This window comes from Phyllobates terribilis, unplaced genomic scaffold (assembly GCF_046119375.1).
Source record: "Phyllobates terribilis strain yellow unplaced genomic scaffold, ASM4611937v1 Scaffold_3__8_contigs__length_932513732, whole genome shotgun sequence".
In the NCBI taxonomy this organism is placed as follows: domain Eukaryota; kingdom Metazoa; phylum Chordata; class Amphibia; order Anura; family Dendrobatidae; genus Phyllobates; species Phyllobates terribilis.
This window is the reverse complement of record NW_027362763.1, coordinates 289,737,420-289,763,357: the sequence shown is the minus strand read 5'-3', so window position 1 is coordinate 289,763,357 and position 25,938 is coordinate 289,737,420. Positions and strand designations below refer to the sequence as shown.

Sequence of the window (25,938 nt, the reverse complement as noted above, 5' to 3'; positions counted from 1 at the left end):
GCCAGCTCTAATGCTGAACCGGCTGTCAGTCAGTGCCGGAGTCGCGGTTACAGCCGTTTCTCTCTATACATTGAGCGGTAACTGAACCTGCGCCGGTGCCACCTCATTGACTGAAACCCGAACGCTAATGGGAGGAATACAATTAATTTTCTCCCGACAGCGGCGGTTCAAGTACAGGCACCGGGCACGTTCAGAAGGATATTAACCTGCAGATTAACCCCATATCTGCAGGTTAATAGCGTTTTTTCACATGACAGGTTCCCTTTGACTGCAGATAACAGAAGTACTAGTGTTGTGGTGGGGCATATAAGACAGAATTTTTCATTTCAGCTTGGAGTAATCTTTCAAATCAGCACAACTAGAAAATATGAATCCAACTCTGGTGTTATAAGAAACATTTTAAGAGCTGCTCAGAAAACAAATCCATATAGTGACAAGGATATTTTATTAGATTTAAGAGGGATCATTACAATAAATGTACATTTTAAAAAGTAACAGTATATTAATTATATAAAAAGAGCACAACGTCATGTAAAAATATAATTATTGTATTATTTACAGTCATTTTGAGTGTGAACTTTGCAACTGAATGGACATTTTTTTTCCACAAACTTTTGAATAGTTTATTTGGTGAGATACAGAGCTGAAAAAATGGTATAAGGAAGGCCTAACATTGTAAGCGTCAAGGAGCAAGAGATTGGCTTCCAACAAATCATAACATTCAATGCCATAATTACAGTACATAATAAAGCACAGATTCTTACTGGTTGACTTAAACAAGTTAAAATAAATGCAAACAGAACTTACTCTAGGACTCCACCTAAGAATTTATAAAAACAGATCAGCAAAAAGAAATACAAAAAAGGTTCCTAAAATGTTTTTTTAGAAAAAAAAAAAAAGGTTTTCAGATAATCACTAAGTTAGCACATCTGGCGAGCACAATTTGCATTGTACATGGTTGAAATTCTGCTACTGAAAGCAAATATGGAGAGGAAGTAGCACAAACCTAAATGCAGATAAATCCATGAAGCATCTAATAACTATGTAAAAAGGTCATTGTAAAAGGAGAGGAAGCAAGGGGACCTGTGACATCGCTTAATGTGATTGGTGGATCCCATGTTATAGGCGGTGTACAGAGGTGTTACCTGTCATTGTAATCTGCCTCTGCTGATAAGGAAATTGCTGTAAACTCTTCTTGAAAGAACAGGAAGTATGAGTCTAAAAACAACCCAGTGTGAAAAATTGAAAAATTTCTAATTTTGTTCTTTAATAAAGTTCTGCCAAAAGGTTTTAAAAAATACATATAACACAAAAGTCTGATTTAAATAATTGGTCACTTTCTGATGCATTCCCTTTAAATTGTAATATACCTTATGAAAAATAACATATTATGCCTATAGAAAGTCACTGTACAGTTCCATGAAGTCAGTGAAGATGATGTCATTCCGTCCATTAGATTGAATGTGTATAAGTATAGTATGGTAGATGGTCTGTCAAAGAATGCAGTCCTTTGTTATTTGTTCAGTCACAGGGCCTGGTACCATTTGTATCTCGGGTCTCATACACACATACTGAATAGTTTTTATATCTCATTTCCATTGGAAATCACAAAGCATTGTATAAATGAGACAAAAGGCAACAGACATCCAAACCTTTCACTAAAGCCATCAGTAGTTTACTGTTTATATGTTTTGACGTAAAGATTAGAACTATACAAAAATTGCTTTAAAAGTCCACACCGGAAAGCGGTTATCCCAGAGCGGGTATTCTGCTTGCTTCAAGTCAAAATTGGTATGTTTGCCTATTATGTAATTGTAAACTATAATGGCTGTTTTATATATCAGAAGGATATTTATGGGACTGAAAGTCCATTTATACCGTACAATTATCGTAAACGAGTGATCCTAGGAATGATCATTTCACGATAATCTTGCAGCAAAAACAGGCTGACGATCACCTAACAAATGAGCAGGATGCTCATTCGTTGGGTGAAATGATCCTTTGGGCTGCACAAAAGACCATCATTCTCAGCAGCACATCGTCTTGTGTAAACAGAAGTCGCGCTGCCGAGAACAATGACAGTCTATGGGCACAGAACGATCTATTGCAGATTGATCAGCGCACATCTGAAGCCGCGTCGGACTATGTGTACAGGCTATTAACTGCCAACTTGCAACATGCGGTCGTTTAACACTGAGCAACGCGTAGTGTAAACACACCTTTACTCTGAGGTTTTTATTGTTTTACATAATCAACATTGCAGCACATTTTTGTAAATAAGCTATGCACATAGACTTTTAGGAAATCTCTTCAAAGGGTCATCTCTAGAGATGAGCGGATCGCTTCATGCAACCCCAGGCCAAGATCCAGGTCAGTGCTCTCTGGCTATGGACATGAGCTGTGACAATTTTCTTGCCCTCTGGTAGCCCAGGCTCAGCTTATGATTGGCCGGGCAGGCAAGATGTCACTTGTGCACCGCACGCCGCAAAGATGAGATCACACTAGGCCCACAAGTCAAACGCCGCACCGCCAAAAGCTCAGGAAATTCATGCAGCTACTGTCCAGAGAGCACTGATCTGGGGACCTGGGTTGCGTGAAGTGATCTGCTCATCTCTAGTCTTCTCTAATGCTGCTTTTAGACAAGCCAATAAATTGGGAATGAGCATTCCTAAGAATATTCATTTTGGAATATCAGGCCATCTAACTAGGCTGGCAAATAACTGATAAACAAGAATATTTTTCTGATGTGATGAGTGTTTGGCTGATCTAAAAATCATCATTCTCCGCAGCACATTGTGCTGTGTAAACAGGACATGTGCTGTCGAGAACAGAGATATTTTATGCGCATAGAGCAATCGTATTAGCAATCATTCTATGTACATGGAACTGTGGTCTGCCGATCTAAACAGCCATTAAACAACTGTCGATCAGCTTGCATGTAGCTGTTTGATATGGCCATAGTCGACACATGTAGACCCAGCTTAACAATGCAGTATTGAACAGGTTCAATATAAGTACGTTTATAGAGTGTTCCCCAAAGTCTCTGCTATTATAGCACCTTTCAATGTAAAGCATCATTTTACAAGAGTGTCATCAGAGGTAATCTGCAAAATTAGATCCAAAATGCAAATATCCAGGTCTCAGCCAACTGTCTTAAAATAAAAACTTTTTATGTTTGATGTGAGTTATGTAAATATTTTCTCTTCTAAGTGGTGTTTTATGTAATGAAATAACATATTTGACAAATATAATTTAAATTTAGTGTTAAATGTTTCTCTACTTATAAAGGTAAAAATGCTACAAAATCATGATGTTTTCTGTTCTGGGCGTCCTTTCCTGAGCACCAATAAAATACAAATAAGGTCTACAAGAATACATTGAGGACCTGTAAGAAAACAGTACTCAATATTTGTCCATATATACATGGCACTTAAATTGTAAAACAGCATACGTAGACAAAACTAAAAGGCACATAAGTTATTAAAGTCCAAGAATGCTGTACAATCAGCCTTGTCTCATCTCTTGATCCTTAAACATTGGCGCTTTTAGCATGGGTAGGTGAACCGGACCCCTGAGATGAATAATAAAATCGGTTTTCCATGAATGCTTGAGATTCTCCTGAACAGCAAACAATAACTATTCCACCAAACAAGCAGAACGCTGCCCCAATCCATCCTGCGTACAAGGAGTAGCCAAAAGTCACAATGGTCGTCTCCTTGTGTGTAGACACTGGGAACCATATGGTGGCCATGATGGAACTTAATGCTGTGGAAAACAAAAACAAAGAAAAGTGTTAACAGAAGTAGGAAGAATTCAGCGTGTTTATAGATAATATAGCACTTTACAAGTCATCTTTTTTTATAATTTATGTTTCAGTTAAAATTACTTTTAAAGGGCCAGTCCTGGAAAGGACCTTAATCTTCACAGCAGGCTGCCTCGTATTGTTTTGCGATGATGCTGAAGAATAATCATTTCCCAATGGTTATTGAATGAAATAGTTAAATGTATTAATCAGACTTTTGATGCCTTCACTCAAAAACAAATCTGCATTTCCAGATGTTTTTATACATCCCGAAGCCTGGTCTGATCGTCTACCATGCTTGGTTGAAGGTTTTGGAAATGGTTAGAATTGTAATTAATTGCTTCTTATCCATACAGTACATACTATTACTTTCAAAGATTACAAGTCCATAACACCTTTTTCTACATCTCAGAGTTGGCATTGGAATGTATTTTTTTTTAATTTTTCTTGGTAATAGCTTCTTGACAGCTACACCTGCTGTCTTCTCACAGTGGAAGAAAGGGCAGAAACAGCTGGAAAGTTATTTTCAGAATTGAAGTGAGATTGAAACACTATTTTGTTGTAATGCCAGATTCACACATCCCTATCCATGTTACTATCCAAGAGAAACGGACCAATCTTTTTCTCAGTTGTCATCCTAGTTGACTCCTAGTTGCAATAGTTTTTTTCTCATCCCTTTTTTTCAACTGAAGCAGATAGACAGTCTGAACTTTTTTTACCCATTGACTCTTAAAGGGAATCTGTCACCACTTTGGAGTTATTAGACCTCTACTATGGCCATACAGGTTATAGAAAAGTAAATCTATACATACGTGTATGGCCCATAGTAGAGGTCTGATTGCAGAGAAAAGCGCTTTAATCAATTCTATTTTGTACAGGCTTGGCGTCCGGGGGACACCAAGCAATCCCCGCCTATGTTCTTATTGTTCCCCTAAATCCCCGCCTCTCTGCTTAATCATCATATCCCCCCTCCCCTGCTCGTCACAGGGCCCTGTGAGAGGCCCTCTCTCTGTGCACTGCGCTGCAGGGTTCTATTGCGCATGTGCCAGTGAGTCATTGTCAATTCCCTGCGCCTGCGCAATAGAAACCTACGGCGCAGTGCACAGGCAAACGGGGCCAGGATGAAGCAAAGCGCGCTCTATGTGAGCTGTATGCCCGGGAAGTCAGGGCGCACAGTGCACGTCAGAGGGTCCTGTGACTTGCAGGGGAGGGGAGCAATATGATATTCTAGTGATATTCTCCTATATGGCCCCCATACATTAATAATGTTTTCTATGTGGTCACCATATAGTAATAATGTTCACCAATTCTGACCCCTTTAATTATAAATGTCTCTTTATGTGGCCCCCATATACTAATAATAACGCCCCCCAAATCTGGTACTCCTAAATTATGTCCCTCAATTCTGACCTCCATATTCTAATAATGTCCTCCAATTCTGGCCCCCATAACTTATGCCCTCATATGTGGCCCCATATTGTCATAATGTTCCCCCAATTCTGGATCCCATACATGATGTCCCTTATTCTGGCCCCCATATTGTAATATCCCCCAATTTTGCCTCCCATAAGTTATGTTCCCATATTGTCATATATTGTCCTTCCGTCTCCTAGCTGGCTCCCTGCGCCTTGCTTACTCTATGGCCACAGGCCTAGTGCAGGCTCAGGCAGGTCCCCCACACCCACGGGCTCGGTTGCAGTCACACTCCCTACGACCGAAATTGTTACGCTTACCGTTCTTACCAGCATCCTTGGGTATTTAATGGGTATAACCTCTCTCCTCATATTATTTAGTACTGTAGAATTAGCATAGGTTAGCAAAAATACATCCACAGCTTATGAAAGCCATCCTGTTTCTTTTCTAGTTAAATTAAATGCAATAAAGGTCATGTATCCATGTTCCTACAGATACTGACATCCACATCCCATAATTTGGAGAACTAGTGACTCATTTAGTATATTAACTTTCAATTGACAGTTGTGCAGGACTGTGTTTAAACAGGGATTTCCTACTGGTTATATATGAAGTCTTGAATGTGGTGACAATTTTTTTCAGATCAAATAAGCCTAATAAAACTTTCATAACATTGGTTTCTGTAAGGGTTAAAAAATAGGTCGGCCATACTCTTTGTTTCAGGCAAGAGACAGACTGGGATCAAACTGGACGACTGACTTTGATCTTTGGAAGGAAAACTGTAATTCAGGCACTTAATACCTAATGTAAATGCTCTTGTATAAACCTCGGGGTGTTGAAATCTTCAATGTCTTTAAAAGTCAGGCATTCAACAGAGAGCTATTTAATTACTAATGCATCAGAGGGAAATGTATTCTACTTACTAATATACGTCAAAAATCAGAGAACAAATATTGAATGTATTTACTCTTGTCTAACAAGGGAGCAGAAAATTAAAAAAACCTTTGCAGAATCAATTGTTTTGGAAAAAACACAATAGCTTTTATAGTAAAGGATATTAGACTGTAAAAACTTAGCACTACTTCTACCCATTTATTTGAAGCATTGCAATGGTCCCAGCATGGTCCATCAATAAAAAAAACACTATACTCACCTACCACTTCTTTGTAGCATTGCCAAAATCCCCCATTTTTTATCCTACACCATGCTGAGAAATTTCTAAAAAAAAAACAAAAGAGGCAGAAAATCCCTTTCAAGACCTCATGGGTCTTTGGTAAATAGCTATGACTTATTAACAGGTTCAATGATTTCCTGGAGATTCTTCATTCCTTCATATCTTTATTACAAATAAATAATAATGATATTTGCAATCAAAAAAATATTTGACCAGCCTAATGCAAATTAGGTAATTTGCAAAACTAGCACACTTTTCGCCGTCTGCAAAAGCAGTCAAACAAGAATAATGTAACTATTGCAACACAACAAACATAACAAGTGGTTTCTCCAAATGCAACACAAAGCATCACTTTTAATGGTTACTGCAGTGTCTGAATAGTTTATCCACTTCATGACAAATGTCGTTTGTACTTAGTAGAGCACCCGATGGCTGGTATGACTTGCTTCAAATGTGATACATACCCAGACACCTGTTTCTGATAGAGGAACACTGGTACATTACCTAGAAGTGACAGAAAGTGGAAGCTATCACCGGCTGCCAAAAGATTCCTGAGTAGGCACATGGTCAAAAACCTTTTAAGTGACTGCAATATAGCAAAATTTAGTGGCAGTGGGCACTGAGGTTTCAGTTTGCAGAGTAAGGGGAATAGTAAAAGCAGAAGGTCTCCGTGCCACTATTGACCCAGAAGCACAAGAAAAGCATAAGAAAAGTAGTTTTCAATGTGATCAAAACAAAATAAGCCACAGAAGTTCAGTTCTTTTTGGACCTATGGATTTTGTGGTATGTGTGGAAGAGGAAAAATGAAGCATATGTACTAAAAAAAACACACTGCTTAAAGTGAAGCATGGTGGTGGCTCATGATACTCTGGGACTGCTTTGCTTCCTCTGTAGCATCTGAAGGGAAAGGCAGATCAAATAAAATATCATGAAATGCTAGGAGAAAACATCATGCCTTCTGTGAGGAAGCTGAAGCTCGGGTGTTATTGGACCTTCCTACACAACAATGTTCTCAAGCATATCTAAAAGTTCACCAAGGCTTGGTTTCAGAAGAAGTCCTGGAAGATTCTGGGGTGGCCATCAAAGTCACTTGACATGAACCTCATAGAAAATCTTCAGTGGGCTTTGAAGAAGGTGGTTGCAGCACACAAACCCAAGAATATTAGTGAATTGGAGACCATGTCCCACAATGAATTGGCTAAAATTCCTCGAACGTCAATAAATAAATCCAACAATATTACTATGCAGTAAGAACATGCCAACGCCAAGTAATACTTGCTTGGGGTCACTAATGTGGAATGTTAGTGGGATGTTGCATGATGGAATACAATGGACCTGTTTGGAACTGTCTTTTTTTAAAGTATCATATTTAAAGCCCAGTTGGAAGGGAATGTAAGTGAACCCCTTGTAATTTGTAAAAAAAATGTGCTCATTATAAAGGGAATCTGTTACCATTCAAATGCTTTTGTAGGGAGGAGAACAAAATGAACGTTTATGGCATAGTTTATTGTAATTTTTTGTGTGTTTTCCATATGATTATTTTGTAATAATGTTATTCTTTAAAGCGCACCTTTAAGGATTTTTTTTAACAGTGTGATTAACTTGTACAAAAGTAGTAAAAGAAAAAAAAATGGGTATTACTGTAATTGTATCAAATCGTACTTTAAAATGCACCTGGGGAGCCAATAGATTGACTGAGGTAACAATCTTCAGCGGTTGCAGAATCCTGACCTTAACCGTATCAGGACACTGTGAAATGACCTGAGGAGGTCACACAAAACATCCCAAATATATTGATGAAGCGAAACATATTTATTGGAAGGAACACTCTAAAATGTTTTCCTCAAAACTGTTAAATCCTACTTGAAATTACAGGAAATGTTTGTGGAAGGTGATTTATGCTAAATGGGGATCTACACGTTACTAAATTCAAGGGTTTGTTTATTTATTCTACCTAAACTTTTAGGCTAGGTTCACACATTGCCCATCTGGTGTGGATTTTACACACGGATTTAATGCACATAAAATCCACAGCATTTTACAGTAGACGCAAGCTTGATGCTTGTTATGTTGAGCTCATCCTGATGGTGCATTTTTGTTTGATTGTGGAATCCATGCAGATATTTGCATTTGTTGCACTTTTTTTAATCTATATGTCACTTTAGGTTGCAGAAATGCACCTTTGATGCAGATTTTATCCATTTAGTTTAATGGAGACCTTAAATATGCATGTTATAGTGCTGTCCTGGCTTTATTTTTTTCTGTTTTGTGGTGCATTACTGCAACAATAAAAAATGCACATAAAAATGCAGGGATAAGTGTCAAAAATATGCATAGATTTTAGATGCAGAAACACTCTGTATTCCAGTAGAGAAATTCATCCGTAAAATCCGCACCAAATACTCAACATGTGAAACAAATTTTAATGTTTACTCAATGTACTCAATAAAAGACTATTTGTGTTTCATTAGGTAGATAGATTGTGTTCTTATTCACACTTCAGTTTTTCATGGGTAGTAACAGTCTATTGGGCTGTACACATGTCAGATCTTATCCTTGGACCGAGTGGTCCATGCAAAATCATGGAGACATGTCCGATATTGATCCGAGTGTCGGATGAAAATTGGCAATGCAAATCTATGGGTCCGTGAAAAAATCGGACAGCACAGGGATGTCATACGGGTGTTGTTCGTTTTTTGCTGACTGTTAGATTGGAAAAAGTAGAGAAACTTTTTTTTTCTCAGCAGTTAAAAAAAACTGACGACACTCATACATTAAAAAAATGATGTCTGAATGAGCCCTAACTCAGATGACAACCACATTTTATTAGTAATTAAAGTAATCTGTTTTTAGTCATCAAATTTAAGTAATTCCAAAGGGTTCACTTACTTCGTTTTACAAATGTATCTTGTAGGGCACATTTTCTGGAGCAAATGATTCTGCTAAGGTCTACCTCTGCATCTGTAGCTTTGACCTCATGATCAGAGAAAGTCTTCACTAGAAGTTATACCTATTTGTAACAATCAAGGGCAAATCTGCCAAGATCTCAGACCCAGAAGTAACATGTATACATGTTTCTCTCTATTGCTTGTTGTTTGCACATCAGCTTGTTATGATGAAAGCCTCATTGTGATGTTTGTATTGTTTGTTCCCTTCAGCTGGTTCATGGCTGTACATCATATACTCCATTTAACGCATTGATTATTTTACTGAATTGTTAAAAAGTTATTACATTCATCTATTAAAGTTCCACTCCACTTTTACTTCAAATATCTATAGTAGATGAAGCTGTCAGGAGCGTTACTATAGCCTTAGCTGTTATCGGCCCCCGGTAGCCCACTCTTCTGGATAGAAAACATTAAAATTGAGAAAAACTCAGATGAACAATGGACGATAAAAATTACAAATGTCTGAATGAGGCCTTAGGTGTCTTCATCAGGCATGGTTTAGCACGATATCTGAAGAGTCACATATTTATACACAACACTCTTCTGGATAGTCGTTCTTCTGTTTGCATATCTGCAACACAGCTTACTAATTAGTAATAAAATATATTTACCAGGTTCAAACTGTGCATTTTGTAAAATTAATATTATGTTTAAAGGGATATTCCAATATTATACATTTATGGCATACACACAGGATATATATAAATGTATAGTAGATAAAGGTCTCACCAATGAGACTGGCTTCTTTCTTGAGAAGGAGGCTCTGATGCGCACACCACCATCAATGGAGAAATGGTCAGAATGCTCGCTTTCATTCATGTGAAAGGGAATTTTAACCACCTCTCCGCTGACAACTGTGTGCGACGAGGCCTCGATATCAAGAAAGAAGTAGGTCCCATTGGTGGGACCTGTTTTCCCAGGGCTGTGGAGTCGGAGTTGTGGAGTCGGTGTCCATTTTGGTGGAGTCGAAATCGGAGTCGGTATAAAATGGACCGACTCCAACTCCTAAAATATATAATAAATTGGGTACAGTAGTTCAATGCAGTTTGTGAGGAATATTTTTTTCATAAGAATTTGGGAAAGTTATGAAATGTCCTATAAATGTCTGTCCTATTCCTGATCTAAGGGTCTAGACTTTTAGCTGAGATGAATCTGTGATACAGTAAAATTATCACTTAAACATGAGCCATGTATGAGGGAGTCGGAGTCGGTGTCATGGAAATTGAGGAGTCGGAGTTGGAGTCGGAGGTTTGGCTTACCGACTCCACAGCCCTGTGTTTTACTGTACATTTTTAGACAACGGAAATACCCTTTTAAAGATTTGATTATCCCACTTTACAGCCTGTGCCGTATTTGTACGCACAAGGCTGTCACCCCCTGTTCAGCGCGGGCTCCGGCGCTGAGCCCTCACTGAACCGGGCACATGTAAGCTGATTCTTACAGAATCGCCCGATCTATCAATATAAAAAATAATTAATCTGATCGGTAAATGGCATAATGAGAAAAAAATTCTAAGCGCCAGAATTACTTTCTTTGGTCGCCGCAACATTGCAATAAAATGCAATAACGGGCGATCAAAACATCGGATCTACCCCAAAATGGTATCAATAAAAACTTCAGCTCGGCGCGCAAAAAAATAAGCCCTCACCCAGCCCCAGATCCCGAAAAATGGAGAAGCTAAGGGTCTTGGAAAATGGCGCCATTTTTTATTTTTTTTTGCAAACTTTGGAATTTTTTTCACCACTTAAATAAATAAGAACCTATACATGTTTGGTGTCTACAAACTCGTAATGACCTGAAGAATAATAATGGCAGGTCAGTTTTAGCATTCAGTGAACGTGGTAAAAAAAAAATTAAAAAAACATCTGTGGTATTGCACTTTTTTTGCAATTTCACCGCACTTGGAATTTTTTTCCTGTTTTCCCGTACACGATATGGTAAAACTAGTAATGGCGTTGAAAATTACAACTCGTCCCGCAAAAAATAAGTCCTCACACGGCCATATTGACCAAAAAATAAAAACGCCATGGCTCTGGGAACAAGGGGAGCAAAAAACGAAAATGCAAAAACAGAAAATCCCAGGGTTGCGAAGGGGTTAAAAGGGAAGCAGTCAGCAGAAAAAAAAAAAACGAAAAAATGGTATTTGCCTGCAGACATAGTAGCAATATCCAGGTAAATGCCATTTTAAACATTCAACAGTCTATCTGGAAATGGGTTTGCAGGGAGAAAATTAATTTATATTCTCCATGCAGCCGCTCGCCCTCCAGTCATCAGGGTGGAGCTGAGGCAAGGAACAGTCATACTACAACACAGCAAGTATGCTGTAATTACTCCTCCTGCTCTTTGGCTGACATCTTGCTCTGCATACAGACACTGCAGATCAGGATGGCAGTAAAGAAGCTGGAGGAGTGATTAAAATGCATTCACTGTGTAGTAGACTGACTATTCACAGCCTCATCTCCACCATAATGACTGGAAGTGAGTGGCTGCAAGGAGAATATAACTTTATTTTCTCCCTGTAGCCATACTTCCAATCAGACACCAGCACATGTCTAAAACGGTATTTACGAGTCTACCACTATGACTATAGGTAAGTACATTTTTTTTGCAGACAAGTTCCTTTTAATTAAATGTAATGCCAAACATCTTTTCCAGAAAGCTATTCTTTCAAAACAGAAAGCAATTTTCTTACAGATCAACAGTTAGGTGAATTTGCAGGCAGCAGGGACAAGTTCACCTATTCAGACAGTGAATCATGCACTATATTACCTTGGACATTACTCATCTGTTTTCCAGGCATAAGCACAGCTCGGCCGGGTGAAAACACGTCATAAACAGCAAAAAGTCACAGCAGTAACAGCCAAACAGGAGCTTTTAAAATATTAGGAAAAGTAATTATTTCTCACTCAGTACTAAATGGTAAAAAGTCAGCACTCTGTCTGACCGGCATTTCAGAAAACTTTTTGGGATGATTTTTCCATCATTCCTTGTTGTGCTTGAGTGAGCTGTAGCAGGAATGATAAAAATGGATGCATTTCTGTGATGATGATGTATAGATAGTACCATAAGCAGAAATGTCTGGTGACACTATTGGGAAGATGGATCTATTGTTTAGTTGTGGACATAGGTGGCATAGGATCTTCTCATAGAAAATGCCATCTATGTTATCAAGGTAGCTTGCACAAAACTCGCTATAACTACACAGCAACATGTGAATTGTATATAATGCCAGTATGATTATTATCTCACTATAAACCATGTATTCATGTTTACAGTAAATATTTTGGAGCATAATTTTTATGAAATTCCTCAGTTATTCTCCCTTTAAATTTGTAGGGCTCTGTTCCTATGTCCAGCTGTTATCCATTAACTGATCTAGTAATTAAAAAAATGTCAGAATCCGATCACAAACAAAGCAAAAATGAATGCAAAATGAAAACCAAAGTTTTCATTTTTTTAAGTGATTCACCAAAAGAAAAACGGATATGCTTAAAAATAGATACTTTGGTTTTATTCTTGCATCCGTTTTTATTCTGTTTTTAAAGGGAACCTGAAGATTCCCCAGGCACCCCAAACTGTCAGCATGTATTTATTCCCACCATTATACCCTTTCTAACAAGCCCATTTTATCGTCAAATTGATTTTTTCAGATGCCCAAAAATACAATTTTATAACTGTAGTGGCGATATGCTAATTAATGGGTGAACGTGCTGTATTTATGTACTGATGATGGTTCTGGTGCTGTATTCATGTGTACTGGTGGTGGTTCTGGTGCTGCATTCATGTACTGCGGTGCTTCTAGTGACGTATTTATTTACAGATGGTGCTTCTGGTGATGTATTAATGTGCTGTTGGTACTTTTGGTGATATATTCATGTATTGATGGTTGTTGTGGTTCTGTAATCACGTACTGATGATGGTTGTGATGCTGTATTTCTGTACTGATGGTGGCTCTGGTGATGTACTCCTCTGCTGTTATTGGTTCTGATTCTGAAAACATGTAACAATCCATAATTTGTCAGATGACGTGATACCTGGCTATGTTATTATTATTATTATTATTATTATTAATAATTATTATAGCGCCATTTATTTCATGGCGCTTTACATGTGATAGGGATATACATAGCAAAAACATTTACATAATCTTAACAAAACGAGTCAGCGACTGGTACAGGAGGAGAGAGGACCCTGCCCGTGAGGGCTCAGTCTACAAGGGATGGGTGAGGATACAGTAGGTGGGGGTAGAGGAGGTCATGCAGTAATGTGGTGGAGCAGTGGTTACTGCAGGTTGTAGGCTTGTCGGAAGAGGTAGGTCTTCAGGTTTCTTTTGAAGGATTCCATGGTAGGCAAGAGTCTGATGTGTTGGGGTAGAGAGTTCCAGAGTAGGGGGGATGCATGGGAGAAATCTTGTATGCGATTGTGGGAAGGGGAGATAAGAGGGGAGTAGAGAAGGAAATCTTGTGAGGATCGGAGGTTACGTGCAGGTAAGTACCGGGAGACTAGGTCACAGATGTATGGAGGAGACAGGTTGTGGATGGCTTTATATGCCATGGTTAGGGTTTTGAACTGGAGTCTCTGGGCAATGGGAAGCCAGTGAAGGGATTGACAGAGGGGAGATGCCGGGGAATAGCGGGGGGACAGGTGGATTAGTCGAGCAGCAGAGTTTAGGATAGATTGGAGGGGCGCAAGAGTGTTGGAAGGGAGGCCACAGAGCAGGAGGTTGCAGTAGTCAAGGCGGGAGATGATGAGGGTATGCACTAGTGTTTTTGTTGAGTCTTTGCTGAGGAATGCACGGATCCGGGAGATATTTTTGAGTTGGAGTCAGCAGGAAGTGGAAAGGGCTTGGATATGTGGTTTGAAGGAGAGATCAGAGTCCATGGTTACCCCAAGGCAGGGAGCTTGTGGGACTGGGGAGAGAACAGCCATTGACGTTGATGGATAGGTCAGATGGAGGATATGAATGAGAGGGTGGAAAGATGATGAACTCTGTTTTGTCCATGTTGAGTTTTAGAAATCTGGCAGAGAAGAAGGATGAGATTGCGGACAGACATTGTGGGATTTTGGTTAGTAGGGAGGAGATATCGGGTCCAGAGAGGTAGATCTGTGTGTCATCGGCATAGAGGTGATACTGAAAGCCGTGAGACTCTATGAGCTGTCCCAGGCCAAAGGTGTAGATGGAGAAGAGCAGAGGTCCTAGAACTGAACCTTGGGGGACACCGACAGATAGGGGGCGAGATGAGGAGGTGGTGCGTGAGTGGGAGACGCTGAATGTCCTGTCTGTTAAGTATGAGGAGATCCAAGATAGGGCCAAGTCCGTGATGCCAAGAGATGAGAGAATCTGTAGTAAGAGGGAATGGTCTACTGTGTCGAAGACAGATAACAGGTCCAGAAGGAGGAGGATGGAGTAGTGTCGCTTGGATTTGGCGGTTAGTAGGTCGTTGGTGACTTTGGTCAGGGCAGTTTCAGTCGAGTGATGCGGTCGGAAGCTATATGTTAATAAAGTATTGCGCCGTCTGATAAGGATTTTAAGGATTACCACATCTGTATTTATGTTAGGAATATTAATTATGAAATTAAGCACTGTAGCATGACAAATCATCATGGTGTGTTATATACCCACTGTCAACATTTGACTCGCTTGCCCGTTCTCACGATCATCACTTGACCATTCCTATGCGATTTTCATACTTACAGTCCAGCCATATTCCTGCTTCTCTCAATGAAGCAAGGGCTGTAGTTTTTCACTGAATATTGAGAGGATTAGGAAGAGTAGCAACTCGGCATGTGACTGTAAGTATACAAATAGCATATGAGTGGTCACACTGAATAAAATGCTTAAGCTGTGTATAGGAGGATCACCAAATTGAATTTTTGCCCCAGAGCAGGAAAACCTAGATTTGCTTCTGGGTCTCTCCCAGGCATGTACATAAGAAGAGACCTGTCAATCACTTGGAGCACACCGGAGAGAAGTTGGCCAGACTAATTAACTAACTAAACTAACTAAAAGAGCATTTCAGAGAAAAATATACCTTGCTGAAATTGTGCAGTCAGGCTCTTCTTAGTCATGCTGCCTGTAGTTTGGGCAGCAGGAACCAGCAGACTGTTTCCCTTTAAGGGTATGTGCGCACATTCAGGATTTGATTGCAGAAATTTCTGCAAGGTTTCTGCATCTCTTGGCAGCAAAAACGCTGAGAAAAATTGCTGATTTTGATGCGTTTATTATGTGCTTTTTTTGGATCTAAATAAAGATATTTGATGAAAAAAAAACCTGGGATATCGCTTTAACCCTTGGATGACCATCGGACCTGGGGTGAGTATATTGGTAAATTTAAATGATTAAAGAATGTGTCTGTTGTATTCCAAATAAAGTGTTTTACTCTGTGTGTGTGTTTATTTACCTCTTTACTTACAGGTTTATTTAGTAATGAGGGTGTTTGGTTGACACCTCTTAATCACTAAACAAAGGGTTTGGTGTCAGCAACACTTAATCCTGTAAACCCTAATCTCATTAGCATTAATTCCCATTCATGCAATTTCTGGGGCAGCTGGAGCTGCTATTTTTAGCCTGGGAAGGACCCATTAGGCCAACATGTTCCCTGGCTATTAATAACAGCTCACAGTTGTTTTGTTAGCCACAATGTCCCCACGATCAGTAACCAGCAGCGCTTTGGATGCAGCGTATTTTCGCTGCATCCAAAAAGCTGTGTTCTAGTGCCACACTTGTTTTGTCAATACATGCGGATCCACCGCATGTAATGACATTTCAATCGGTCAAAATCTGCAGCAGAGACTAGCGTCTCCACTACAGAACTTGTCATGCTGTGGGTGAGTTTGGGAACATGACCACGATCAGGAAATGCTTCGGGTTTGAAGATGCGTGTTTATGCAGTGTCAAACCTGCAGCGGCCAGATGTTACAGCATAGTGAATGGGATTTCTAGAAATCCCATGTCCATTATGCGTACATCTGAGGCTGCGGATCACCCGCGTACACTGACATGTGGCGGGTCTTTCAGGACCGCAGCACGTCAAATACACTTACAGAGTCGCTAGTCTCCGCAACAGAAATTGGACCACTAGAAAGTATTGAATGTGGAAAATCCGCATGGTTCAGTGAACACATGCGGATTTACCTGTGTTCAATAGAATTCAGCGTTTTGGACACAGTAAAAATATGCCTAAAATAAAAAAAAAAAAAGGCGTGGGCTCTCACGTCATTTTCATATCCAGTAGAGGGAAAGCTGACCTCTGGAAGCTGATATTAGTAGCCAGGGAAGGAACCATTAGCCAAAAATGTTCCCTGGCTATTAATGACAGCCCACAGCTGTTTGCTTAGCCTTTACTGGCTAGATTACAGGGTGACCCCAGAAAAAAATTGATGTAGGGTCCCCCTATAAAATCTAACCAGCAAAGGCTAGGCAGACAGCTGCGGGCTGATATTAATAGCCATGGATCCTGGCTCCCTCCGAGGTGGATAATATCAGCCCTCAGTGACCCCAGAACTGGCACATCCTTAAGATGCGCCAAATCTTCGCTTAGCCTTCGCTCTTCCCACTGCCGTGCAGTGGTGGCGAGTGGAGTAATAGGGTTGGGGTTCATGTCAGCCTTGTATTGCTGGGTGACATGAAGCCCAGGTTAGTAATGGAAGGCGTCTATAAGACACCCCCATTACTAACCCCGTAGTAAGGTTTTTGATGTTTTTTAAATAAAGACACGGCCAGAATAAAGTCTTTTATTTTAAATAAAATTCCACAATGTTTTAATCTTTTATTTAAACATAAAAAACACTGTATACTCACCTAACGCCCAATCCCCGAAGCCCTCGTCTCCTGTAAGAAACCAAAAGTAAAAAACAACCATATGCCTCACCTGTCCACCATCCTGACGTAATCCACAGTGTCCCACGAAGATCTGGGTCACTTCTACAGCAGCCACATCAGCAATCATTGATGTGACTGTTGTAGAAGCCAGCACTGTATACACTGACAGGAATGTAATCAATCCTATCAGTGTACATCGCTGCGCTGCTGTGGCTGAGTTCACCGGAGTTCATCAGCTGAAGATCATCTGATCAGCTCCGGTGACCTCACTTACTGCATCTGTGTTGCATGGGAAAATTCTCACACTGCATTGGTGCCATAAGTGATGTCTCCAGAGCTTGTCAGCTGATCTTCAGCAGATGAACTCCGGTAAACTCAGCCCCAGCAGCGCAGCGATGTACACTTCTGGCAGCGATTGTGCTCCCGTCAGTGTATAGCGTGCTGCTGGGTGATCGGATCGCCGTGGGACATCGGGGTAACAGCGGACAGGTGAGAATAAAGTATTTTATTATTGATTTTATTTTTCTTTATTTATTTTTTTTACACAACGCACAGACACCAGATGAGGAGACTACTTCTCCCATCAGGCGTACTATTGTCAGGGGGAGCGGCTGTAGGATGATGGGAGGAGTAGTCTCCCGCGGGCAATTCTTTGTGCGTTTTTGCCACATTTTTAACTCATTGACTTGAATTGAGTCAGTGAACTACGCAACAAACATCCGCAGCAAATCCGTAAATATTTTTATACCTGCATTTTTGCTGCGGATTTGGCCGACTCAATTCAAGTCTATGGGTGAAAAATGCTGCAGAAACACACAAAGAATTGATTTGAACGCAATGGCAATCCTGTCAGGAAAATTCCTGATCATGTGCACAGCACTTCAGGATTGTCATTGCATTAGCTGGCACACGGATTACCTAGCGTTTCTGGTGCATTTCTGCATGGAATAAACGCTGCGAAAATGCATCAAAAATGCACAGTGTGCACCATAACCTTAAGGCTAATTAGGAAAGTAAATGCTTACTACACAGCACTATATAGATTAAGCAAGTAGTGTAATGTTCATGAATGACTGGAGTTGTACTGCAACATAATCAATGATTCTTTTGTTATGATAATACTTTAAATTAAATGAATTATTGAATCCTTATGGATTTTTAAGAACCTGGCTCTTATATCTCTTAAATATATCTTGCCATTAAGCCTTTTTAGAAGCTATATCACCTACACTATCATCCAAATAGTCTGTATTGTTCAAGAGGCAGCAGGGAATCTCTTTCAACTTGGCGTGAAAGAAACTTCCAGTATCCAATGAAAATAATCTGAGAGTTCATTATATGTGTAAGTGAATAGATGTCCTAATGCAGGAAAAATAATGACACCACAGATAGCGTTTTTCTACAGAAGAGCTACCTTCTGGAGATAAATACTGGAAGAAGTATATAGTAAATGATATTGAACCATATGGTGCCCACTAGGCATCCTGTGTTTAGATGAGTACCGCTGGGTTTGGAGTGAGTTAAAGTGATGCCAGAAGCTTTTATCAATCAAGATTTAGATTTTTACTAATGACCATTTTATTTTTAGATTCTTCTTTCTAGTATCATACTGGCAATATTTCAATAAGAACAACCTTGGCCTGTACACCTACAGTACAACAAATCTATGTTGTTTAATGATTTTAGTCTAGAAGAGTCGGCCAACTTTTTTCTTTTTGCGTTAAAGCATCTGAATGATACCTTTATTTGTGGGGCAGGATTTTCTTTGGGTTATGTATTCATTAACTTTTTATTTTTCTTAGTGTAGTCTTGGGAGCACAAACACAAGAAAATAGAATTTCTCTGTGATTTCTTTCTTTTTTTTAACTGACATAAATGAAATGTATATATATAAAATAAAGGTTGATATGGTTATGGGAATACCAAATATGGGGGGGGGATTATGTTATTTGCAATAAATATTATAAAAATATCATTTATCTATACTTTCCTTTATTTTTCTAAAAAAAAAAGTTGGCATATATATAATTACTAATATGATGGCACACCTCTGCATGTCAGCTGATAGAAATTTTTACAAGTGCCTATTAGGGCATGCTACACATCTATCTTAGAGCACCACTCTAGTGTTTTTCTTTATTTCAGCACTGGAGTGGTGCCACTAATCTAAGTTCCCTGACTAATCTAAGTTCCCTGACCTAAGTTCCTCTCTTGTCCCGTTGCGCCATCTTGTTACCACAACTTCTGACTGACCGGAAGTCAGAGGTAACGGTCACAAGCTCTCAAAGTAAGTGTATGGGAGCTTCGTTCTGGCCTCGTTCTGACTCTCATAGACTTATATTGAGTTGTGATTTCCGGATCATCCAGAAAACACTAGAGCGATCCAGCAGGTCACAAACTGCAGAAGACCGACCAGAACAGAGCAGATAAAACAAGGAGATGTCGACTGGTATGTATAATACTAGGGGCATGGGACTTAGATTTGTTGCACCACTCCTGCAATAAAAAAAATGCTGGTGCAATCAGGAGAGCAGAGAGCGGCCATTACACATCACACTGGTAACGACTCCTTCATGTAATATAAGCCTTGGGGGCAGATTCTCAGGGAGATCAGTTTCCACCCCATAGCGTGGAACAGCTCATTTACATATCAGAAAACTGTTGATTTCTCTGGAATAAGACATCGGATCGCAGATATCACGGTATCATTATATTTAGCCTCCTATGACCTATAAGCCCATATAGACGGCTTAGGAAAGACAATCCTACTGACAGATTCCCTTTTATCCCCTGGGTGCAATGATTTACTGCCATAGTTGCTGTATGGTCTGCCACATTTTTTCTTTTGTTTATACTTATAGTCAAACTGATCTTATCGGCATAGGATATGGAAAACTACATTTATGTAAAGGGAAAAAGAGAAAATTGCCTGTCCATGATCCTTCCTTTGCTTGACAGATTGTTACATCCTATCATCAGTTGTGATTCAAGGCACAGGAAAGTAACAGGTTCCTTATCTTTCAGTTGCTGTGTAAGCAGCTGACTTCCTTGCAGAAGGACATGGCACAAAAGGGTTACCAGTCCACCATTAAAAATCCAACACCAGAAATAGCTCTTTTTGAACAAAAAATAAATAAAAAAAAATAATTGCATTTTTATCTTCAGTAAGTAGATTTTTTAAGAAATATGTGTGGATTGTGCCCTTTGAGTGAAAACTCATATTTCATTTAAACAAAGCTTTTAAATTACTGCGAGAAAGTGAAGTGAAATACCCAAAAGTGAATAATTGCCATTTGACTTTATGTTAAATATTAATTATGGATATTCATTTTTTATTCTCAATTCTGAAGTACATAGATTGGACGTGGTAGGTTTTGCTGACAAGACATTCAGGCTATTCTCATACATTTAGCTCATGGTATATAGTTAGTGCCATATATGAAGAACAGGTGCTATGAGGGGCCTATATAACCCATGTGAGTCACAGGGAGGGGTCTCTCTTGGACTTCACACGACACCAGACGGAGGATCTATGTGCTGAGGTCAGCCGACATGTAGGCCCTGACATTTGCTCCATCCAGACATATGCTTGACAAGGACAGATGAACTACCATTCAGGATTCAAGGAAAGATGGACACTAATGAATCAATCACTTTGAAACTATTTCACCTATTTTATGTAACTGCTGCAATTATTCTTTTTAATGGACAATTCAAGAATAAACCACTACATTTTTCTATAAGATTTCATGATATGTCCTTTTGAAGAATCACATCTGATAAGAAGTCCTCTACAAAAAAATATACAGAAATAAGTATATTTAACACTTTAATATGTCAGTGTTCAATGTTTTTCCCTCATCTCTAAATAGTGATGGCAGATCCTTTTGCAACTTTAAAAGAGCACACATTATGTTTTTTTCTGCTGCAAATCTGCTGCTAACTTTTCTCTGGCAGGAAAACAGTTGCATAAAAAACACAGGTTTTGTTGCATTTTTTGTTGCGTTATTTGCTTTGTTTTTTCTGCTTTTTTTGACCACCCATTACTTCCTATGGGTGAAAAAATGCAGCAAATACGCAGCAAAAATACAGGTGCGTTTTCTGCTGCATAAACGCTGAAAGAAGTGACATGCTCTATTTTCCAAATACGCAAGCAAGGCAGAAAATACGCAGGAGACAAAAAGCAACATGTGTGAACAGAGAATTCTGGTTTCTCAAAGACTTTGCTGGTACTGCTAGATGCAGCTGAAAATTTGCATAAAAATCTGCTGCAAAATACGCAGCAAAACACAATCTGTGGGAACATAGCCCAAAGGTATGTTCACACTGCGTCTTTTACTGTCAGTCAGAAACATCCATTTTTCAAGCAGTGAACACTTCAGGAATCGCTTCATTTCCCAGGATTTTTGTAAACTTGAAACTTTTTTTTGTTTTGTTTTTTGGTTGTTTTGTGAGTGTTTTTACAGTGTTTTTTTCACTAGCCTTTTTTTTAGCTTTTTTTAATGTGTGTTTTTGGGAGAGTGAAGCCAGCACTGATTGTCTGCAGGGATTGCATGACATCAATGTTACACAATCCCCGGGAGAGCCAATGTCGGCACTGCTTGAAGGGCACCAGCACTGGAGGTGGCTATAGGTGTTATTATTTTACTGGGAGGAAACATAGGGATTTAGAAGGGGCTGTCTTAGTAGTGGACAACCCCGTTAACACAAAAACCTGATTTTAAGCAAAAGGTAATTTTATGATGATACCTTCCCTTTAAACGGAAACTATCACCAGGTCCTCCATATATAAAATATATCCAGCACATTTTATTCATCTTTAATGGCTTTCTTGCAACCCATTTATAAGATCACAACTTCCCCTGTATACTTCAGAAAATACATGATAGGACTGAGACCTTTTAAAAAAAAAATGATACAGATGTCATCAGTTTTAGATCTGAGTTTCATCAGTGTTTGGTCAGTTTTTATCATCAATGTTTCATCAGCGATTTTTACATATGGATAAATAAATAAATTATCCATATAATAGCTTCTCCTATACATTATCAATCTAATGTTGTTCCACTATCTCTTCACCTTTTAGTTTGGTCACCCTGTATAATAGCTCCCCCTGAACTGCAAAGTGTTGGTACCTGGTGTCGGCCCCTGGCTCTTGAGCAACCCCATTACAAACAGTAACATTGTCCCACGCCCCTTTCAAGGTCAAGTCCCGAACTTGAGCTGACCCAAAGTTCTCTCCGGGCACCTCTAACTCAGGGAGGTCGGCCTCCTTGGTCACAGCCTCGTCCTCGTCACAGACAAGGACATACAGTGGGAACTGATCCACTTCCAATGTCTACCGGGGTATTTCCCTAGGGACCTGGCTTTTGTCCCCGTGACTCAGTCTGGTACCCTTCTCCCACAAGTCCCAGAACAAAGGAAAATCACGCCCCAATATGACGGGATGTATCAGGTCTTTGACCACCCTGACCTTGTGGGATTGGGCGCCACAGTCTGTTCCCACTGCCACTCTGGCCATTGGGTAGTTCTTGAAGTCCCCATGTAGGCAGCGGATGTCCACAGATTTGGTAGGGATCAGCTGGTAGGGAAAGGTGGCACTGATTAAGGTTACAAGAGTCCAACAGTCCAAGCACCATCACTCCATTAACGGACATGGCACACACCTGCGGCCCCTCGCCGGGTTGACAGTCCACACTGCAGGCTGGATAAGCATAATAGGAACACTGTCTGCCTAGGCTGCAGTCTATTGGTTCAGCAAACATATGACACCGGGCGGCTACATGTCCCGGATTGTGACACCAACAGACCACATCCTTAACAACAGTCCTTGCCTCTGCAAGTAACTCGATCTGCTGCTGCTCTTGCCAATGCTGATCCTGTTGCTGCTGTTTCTGGAGCTGGATCTGTTACACCAGCAGCTTAGTGGTCTCTTGTTGCACCAATTGTTGCTGCTGCAATAATTGCTGGTGCTGCTGGTGTTGTGCCTGCTGGCTCTGCACCAGGTGCTTGATTAGATCCTCCATGCTGCCAGACATCTCTGGCTGGCTGACGGCCTTTACCCAGGACATCCACCGGTCTCTGTGGCAGGTACATGTGTTCCTGGAATCTTGCATGCACCAACTGTAGTAAGACGATTCCCTCGGCTGCTTCCAGAAGGAGACTCAGGACACGGTTTCCTCTCCAGGTTTATTGTAGCGGCATAAGCACTGGAGAGTCAGTAAAATAAACATGGCCTTTCTGGCGTAATGGCAAAACAAAAACATAAAGTATAGCACAGTCCATAAGTGAGCGAGTTCTGCCCACTCTCGGTATATCACAAGCCGTTCAGGCAAAGTCCTTTTGTGGAGCTCTCTATCTTCCACACACAGCCAGGAGACTTCACTCTCCAGATCACACTAACAAAAAAAAAAAATAGTGACTGAGCATTTATGCTTGTTCAGCCACTCCCTGAGGGGAGGTAGGGTGAATGACTTCCCATTCGATCTCTATGCCTTTCACACAAAACCACTCCCTTTTTAGGTGAATTAACCCCCAACATATAACATGCTGGTGAAAAGTTGTAGCTTCAGTTCACACAGGTTAGCAGCCGGAGTGACGCATACCTCCCCTCGCTTATAACGCCAGTAACTCTGTCACAATATATACAGTACAGACCAAAAGTTTGGACACACCTTCTAATTTAAAGATTTTTCTGTATTTTCATGACTATGAAAATTGTACATTCACACTGAAGGCATCAAAACTATGAATTAACACGTGTGGAATTATATACTTAACAAAATAGTGTGAAACAACTGAAAATATGTCTTATATTCTAGGTTCTTCAAAGTAGCCACCTTTTGCTTTGATGACTGTTTGCACACTCTTGGCATTCTCTTGATGAGCTTCAAGAGGTAGTCACCGGAAATGGTTTTCACTTCACAGGTGTGCCCTGTCAGGTTTAACACTAGGACTACTGGAATCGTGACCCCGCCTAGAACTACTGAAAGGAGTCATTTTGACTCCTTGCTTGTTTTCGTTTATTTTTAGAGTTTCATTTGTGGTTATTTATTAATAATTATATTTTTTGTAATGTATTATTATTGTGAGATCCAACAGTAATGCTTTTGATTGTTTTTTTTTCTGCTTTTCTTATTTTTCTACAGAAAATAACAATAATTATAATAGACGTTTTTCAAACATTTTTTTTTATTCAAGTGCACACATATAAACAACAACTGAAGAACAAAAAGCAGAGAAAATGTAGGTGGAGGAGCATAAAAATGAAAATATGGCGCAGAATTCACCTTCTAAACATTTGGTGTTTCGCATTTTAGGCATTGCCTTTGATTTATGGCAGTACATTGCCCACACAAAGACTTACCACAAGTCTTACAATTTCCGACAGATCTATTTTTCTTGCACTTTTCTTTGATCTGGCAAAATTTTGTTTGAACCATCACTTCTGAGCATGTAGAAACTTGGGACGTGGAACCCTTTTCCCTATCTGTGACATAAGGACCACTCAACTCTCTCACAAGCGTTTGCAAAAATGCCTTGCGTGACATTTTTTGGTGGGTAATCTCCTTGAATATTATCCATGCATTTATACCCGCAAAGTCTAAGGCATTTTCAAATGCATGAACAGGCCATCTCCTTGTGCATGTTCGTGTGGTATATTTTCGTGCCATCTGATCCACTACATCTACTCCATATTTTGTTTCATTGTAAAACTTTACCGTTTCTGGAGTTTTTTTAGCGGAATCAGACGCAACAACAACATCTGGATGGACGGAACTCAAAATGACAACATTTTTGTTGGGCTTTCCTTGATATACTGTAAGTGTAAAATTGTCTTCATTTCTAAACACTTTAGTGTTGTACAATTCCTCTTTCATGGATTTTATTTCTTTAGGCACTTCTCGCCTTATCTTGTTCAGTGTTCCCACGATGGTTGTTCCTTTGCTTTTTAGCTGTTTAGCTAATTTTACTGAAGTAAAATAATTATCGGTTGTAACATTGCGACCTTTTTTCAAAAACGGGTCCAATAACTTCATTACCACATGGTCAGCTAAACGGTCCTCAGCACGGCGTGTGTCATCTTTGCCTAGATAAGGGAAGCCATTTGCCAGATATTTGCTCCTCTTATCAACAGCTAGCCAATATTTGTGGCCATATTTATCTGGTTTGGAAGGCATGTACTGCGTGAATGGACACCTAGTTTTGCTTGGGAAAAGTTGCTCATCCACCATTATGTATGGGCCAGGTTTGTAACACGCAATACAATTTTCAATAAACCTGTCCCACACAGTAGAAAATAGAGCAAACTTGTCCGTTTGCAGTCTCTCCGATCGAGTAGATTTCTCATCAAATCTGAGAAACCTCATAATTTCAACAAAGCGGTCCCTAGACATTGTCGCTTTGCAAAACGGTATTCCCCAGTCATTACACCAAATACTGCTAATCGAGTGACGGTTCGTGCCAGATATTCCACGAGCATAGAATATCGCAATGAATGCATCTAGCTCCTCATCAGATAGAGTTTGTTCAGCATTACACAGTAATACAAGCAGGTAAAACACAAGGAAAATGTGAAAAGTTGACATGTAAATTGAACTACATCTATATGAACATCAGGGTAAATAAGACAGAGTGAAAAAATTATGCACAAAACTTTATAGCAACATTTAGTGACAAAAGGACCTCAAAATATAGTAGGGAGTCAAAATGACTCCCTTCAGTAGTTCTTGGTAAATTTTGAAAAAAACGCGCAAATTTTTCACCAAAATTATTTATT

At 39.7% G+C, this 25,938-nt stretch overlaps 1 protein-coding gene across 1 annotated transcript in view; it reads right to left on the bottom strand.

The window, feature by feature from the left end:
- Positions 1 to 426: 426 nt before the first annotated feature.
- The window catches only part of CLDN11 (claudin 11), a 63,406-nt gene continuing 37,894 nt past the window's right edge, over positions 427 to 25,938 (bottom strand). The window contains exon 3 of the mRNA XM_073674879.1: positions 427 to 3,765. Within this exon, the coding sequence (XP_073530980.1) occupies positions 3,530 to 3,765 (236 nt within the window). The 3' untranslated portion in view covers positions 427 to 3,529. The remainder of the gene's footprint in view (positions 3,766 to 25,938) is intronic.